Source organism: Saccostrea cucullata, unplaced genomic scaffold (assembly GCF_032062105.1).
Source record: "Saccostrea cucullata isolate Sc308-1 unplaced genomic scaffold, CSIRO_AGI_Scuc_v1 ctg23139, whole genome shotgun sequence".
In the NCBI taxonomy this organism is placed as follows: Eukaryota; Metazoa; Mollusca; class Bivalvia; order Ostreida; family Ostreidae; genus Saccostrea; species Saccostrea cuccullata.
The window spans coordinates 1-4989 of record NW_026934871.1 but is presented as its reverse complement, the minus strand read 5'-3'; the positions used below and the strand labels follow the sequence as shown (position 1 = coordinate 4989).

The 4989-nt window shown below is 37.4% G+C and overlaps 1 protein-coding gene across 1 annotated transcript; it reads right to left on the bottom strand.

Moving 5' to 3' along the window:
• Positions 1 to 403: 403 nt before the first annotated feature.
• On the bottom strand, positions 404 to 4592 carry LOC134241472 (dynein axonemal heavy chain 6-like; the record flags this gene model as incomplete). Its single annotated transcript, XM_062723509.1, has 5 exons — positions 4486 to 4592; positions 3792 to 3896; positions 2338 to 2452; positions 994 to 1373; positions 404 to 650 (listed from the first exon to the last, which is right to left on the bottom strand). Coding segments are annotated over exons 1-5 (925 nt in total), but the record flags the coding sequence as incomplete, so codon positions are not given.
• Positions 4593 to 4989: the final 397 nt, after the last annotated feature.

The following is a 4989-nucleotide window of genomic DNA, read 5'->3' as shown; positions in this document are numbered from 1 at the left end:
GCTTGGGATTCCAGTACAATCACATTTCTACAGAGCAGCATTTAGTCAAAACATGGGTGTGAAAGAATTTCTGACGACGTCGAGATACCTTGAGTCGTCTGTGCGTGACGAGCGACCAGCTGACAAACAATTAGGTTAAGTAGAGCAGAAAATTGCCCCGATGTCGACATATACCAAGTAAATTTTGCTCTTGGAGCTGTGAAATACGTCGAGATAAGCGGGGTAGTCGACATTACCGAAGTCGACATATCAGAGTTTTTGCAAATCATTTATATAGTAAATAATGCCGGGACCGCGGACGGACGTCGACATATCCCAGGTTGTTGACATATCCGATGTCCAGATACCAAAGTTTACCTGTATTAAAAAATTGATCCTTGAATGTGAGAAAAAAAAAACATACCTTGTGGGAAGAAGAATCCAGACATCCAGAAAGACTTGGGCTGTCCGTGCCTAACCCAGTTATCAATGAAGGCACACCTGTAAATGAGGTCATTGACCCAGCTACCCAGGGGCTTCAGGGAGGGGTAGGCGGCGTTAGCCCACAGGCTGGGGACCTGACTGTTGATAAAGGCCTGGTAGACAAGCTCTAACTCGTCACTCATCACAACAAAACCTTTAATGGCCTTCTTCAGCTGATCCAGAGAGTTCTACAAAACCACAACAATGTCAGAATTAAGGGTCTCAGAATTAAAGGTGTCTTTATGGTAACACTGCAGTTAATTAATTTAAAGCATTGGGACAGGAATGTCTTTGTGTGGTGTTATACTCTAAAAAGGTATATGTCCTTCCAAGATTATAAAATATATTCTGTATATGGTACGCAAAATGTAATCAACTGCTTCAATATCCCTATTTAAGACTGGAAACATATAACATGAATAAGAAAAGCATTTGTATTTGGAGCTTGAACATGCACATATTACATTTAACAGAAAGCTTCTTGTATTTGAGAATCGAATGTGAATTAAAATAACCTTGACCTCTTCTTACCTTGATGACCTTCAGAAGTTTGTTAAATCTGTCCACTTCCTGGGTCAGCACGGTGGTCAGTGAATTCAGGCGACCTTTCTCGTCCGGCTCAAACATTTCCTGATTGGCCTGCTCAATGTCCAGTTTGTCCATCAGTTTACCCAGAATGCTCTCTGCTAACTCGTACACGATTTCATCGTTAGACTTTCCGGTTCCACCACTTGACTGACGGGGCTGTACGTCCAGAATGGTCTGGATCAAGTGGTTAGTCTCCTCTGCCTGGAAAGCAATGTTGGCATTCTCGTGCATGCCAAAGATCTCTGGTTCATCATTAATAGGTAGGGTCTCTATATAGTCTCTGTACTCCTGTAGGGTAGGGTAGTCAGGGGCATAGTATATACCTGTAAAAATTAACAACATGTCAGCATTTATTTCATAATTAATTTCTGTAGTTAAAAATCTTTATCCTAACATCACAAATTTTCAACGTAGGATGGGAATTTGAAAAATAAGCAACAAAAATTATCTATGTATTCTGCAGCAGAGAGAAAAGATAAGCGCATGTTAAGGAAATAATATTCTCCATTTGTAAATGTGACATGCATCAAGCAGGGGCATAGTGACATCATGCACACAAGTTAAAATTGCTGAACTTAGGTATCTAGAACACTGATATATTGAATACCATGAATATGTCACAGTCTGTATCTCTTATCCTTTAAGTTTTTCATGCTTGGTATCTGAGATCCTGAATTAACAGTCCCAACAAGTTGGAAATAATAGGGTCTGATTGTATTTGAATTTGTTACAATTCGTACTTTCAGATTGGACTCATTTATGGAGTAAGAATTGACAGGTGTATAGTTTTACCTGAGGTTGAGTACTTGTACTGTATTTGTAGGTGTATAGTTTTACCTGAGGTTGAGTACTTGTACTGTATTTGTAGGTGTATAGTTCTACCTGAGGGTGAGTACTTGTACTGTATTTGTAGGTGTATAGTTTTACCTGAGGGTGAGTACTTGTACTGTATTTGTAGGTGTATAGTTTTACCTGAGGGTGAGTACTTGTACTGTATTTGTAGGTGTATAGTTTTACCTGAGGTTGAGTACTTGTACTGTATTTGTAGGTGTATAGTTTTACCTGAGGTTGAGTACTTGTACTGTATTTGTAGGTGTATAGTTTTACCTGAGGGTGAGTACTTGTACTGTATTTGTAGGTGTATAGTTTTACCTGAGGGTAAGTACTTGTACTGTATTTGTAGGTGTATAGTTTTACCTGAGGGTGAGTACTTGTACTGTATTTGTAGGTGTATAGTTTTACCTGAGGGTGAGTACTTGTACTGTATTTGTAGGTGTATAGTTTTACCTGAGGGTGAGTACTTGTAGCCCTCCTCCAGTGTGTTGGGGTAGAAGAAAGTCTTCAGGATGGTCTCCAGGCATCTCTGATCAATGGCATCTGTCACACGACCTCCATAGGTGATCTGAAGAAATAATAATGTCATGTACCTTTCTGCAGGGGGAGTTCACAATAAACTGAGCAACTATTGATAAATATAAATGAAGAGGATCTCAAACTAAAATATAAGGAAAGAAAATACTGCTTTTACAGTAAATTTCCATGCTGCATGTTTACTTTGACAATAATTAATGCGGACGCTATGCAATGCTACATTACACACTTTTTTAATGAAGTACCTGATTCAAAACCAATATTTATTAGCTAGGAATAAAAATAACAGTGTATGAAATAAAGTTCTCAAATAAAGACTTTGCCCATACCTGCCAATTTATTGCCAATGAAAGAAAAAGTGAGCTAGCTCACATACCCCACTTTCCCCCATAACTTGATGGTGAAACACATAATGAAAGACACAGTCACTTTAAATACAAAAAGGGCAATAATTGCAAAACATCTTCACATCAAAATGTCTTGCAGATGAGGACATTTAATTGTGGAATGAAGTTTCCAGATAAATTATGGAATCAAAATTTCTTGACAATAAACAAATCCACACATTTATTTGAACAAGGGGGGGGGGGGTGTTGAGAAATTTTCTTTTTCTTGAATAATAGGCAAAACTCTTTGGGATAAAATAATGGAATATGTCCTAAATATCAGCATAGGTTGACGAAACTATGTACAACAGTTTAAGAGGAGTGGTGCTAACAAACTGTTCATCTCTATATTCAAAATATGGCAAAAAAGTATAAGTTAAAAAGTGTGGAAATTCATGGAAAAATAAAGGAATCGGAATTTCCTGGTAATATGCACATCTACACATTGTGTCCTAAATACCTGCAAAGTTTGATGAAATTCTGTGCAGTCGTTTATGAGGAGTTGTGCTGACAAACTATTCATCTCTATATTCAAGGTATGGCCAAATTCCTAAGTTAAAAGTGCGGAAATTCCCGGAAAATATAATGGAATCGGAATTTCCTGGTAATATGCACATCTACACATTGTGTCCTAAATACAAGCAAAGTTTGAGGAAATTCTGTGCAGCCGTTTATGAGGAGTTGTGCTGACAAACTGTTCATCTTTATATTCAAGGTATGGCCAAATGGCTAAGTTAAAAAGTGTAGAAATTCCCGGAAAAAATTCTGTGCAGCCGTTTATGAGGAGTTGCGCTGACAAAAAATGAGGACTGACTGACGGACTGACTGACTGACTGACGGACCAGTCAAAAACATTATACCTCCCGCAACTAGTTGCGTGGGGTATAATAAATGTGCATCCTTCAAAATTTTAAGACAAGTTAAGATTTTTACCAAATATGCAAATACATGCTTTACCTCGGAAACATTCAGAATGATACATACCATGCCTGTGATGTAGATAAGGGCGTCCCATGGAATGATTCCTTCTGCACAGAACATCTGACAGTTCAACTGAGCGCACTCACGATCACTGTCACTGAACTCATACTGAAATCAAACAGAATAAGACTTGTAACATCTGACCCTTCAACTGAGTGCACTCAATGTCACTGTCACTGAACTCAGACATCCGACAGTTCAAGTGAGTGCACTTGCGATCAGTGTAACTGAACTCATAATGAAATCAAAATAATTAGATTTGTAACATCAGACAGTTCAAGTGAGTACACTCGCGATCACTGTAACTGAATTTTTATTGAAATAATGATAATTAAAGACTCATAACATCTGACCGTTCAACTGAGCACACCTACATAACTCAACGGATCATACCGATATTAAACAAGTTGTCAGAAGATTTGCATCTGACAGTTCAATGATACCTAGTAATGAGCCCAACCACACTGTTGATAAAATATACCGGTATATGATTAAATATGTCTTTCACAAACACACTCTTTTTCAGTTCCTTCTCCCATTTTGCAAACTACTTAAGGTACTTGGAGAGAAATATACCCAATAAGTCAACTTTAATTATTGATTTCATAAATTAACTAACTAAAAGCAAAAGTTTTGTATAGAGGAGGCAGCTTTTCCTAAATAGAAACACAAGATAGCCAGACGTTATAATACTTACCCTGATGTTCCATCCCAGAGGACCAAACTTCTTCCTCTCCAGAATAACAGCATGGAAGAAACAGACACCGAAGATCATCCTCTTCCACTTGGACGCAAGCACTGAAAAAAGTCACAATTCAATATCAATAGAAACAGCAATAAAGTCAGTCTGAGGCCAGCAGTTATGTTTATATTATACTGTAAACATATTACATTTTGCTGTGTATTCTTTTTAGCGCCTTTCGCGGAAAGCAGCCTCCGCTAAATAAAGTACATCGCTAAATGCTTTGCATATAAAGGTTAATGTAAATCACATTCAAAAAGCGCTAAATCAAATCTACGCCAACTTGTTTAAAATTCAATTTCCGACAAATATCGTACACACCAAATATAATACATTTACAGTACTAGATAAAAATTCAGCACAACATTTTTAGCCCTGAAAATTTACTTTGTTTTGTATGATTGGGTGTGTATATATATATATATGTATATGATATGTGTGTATCAAGACAATACATAA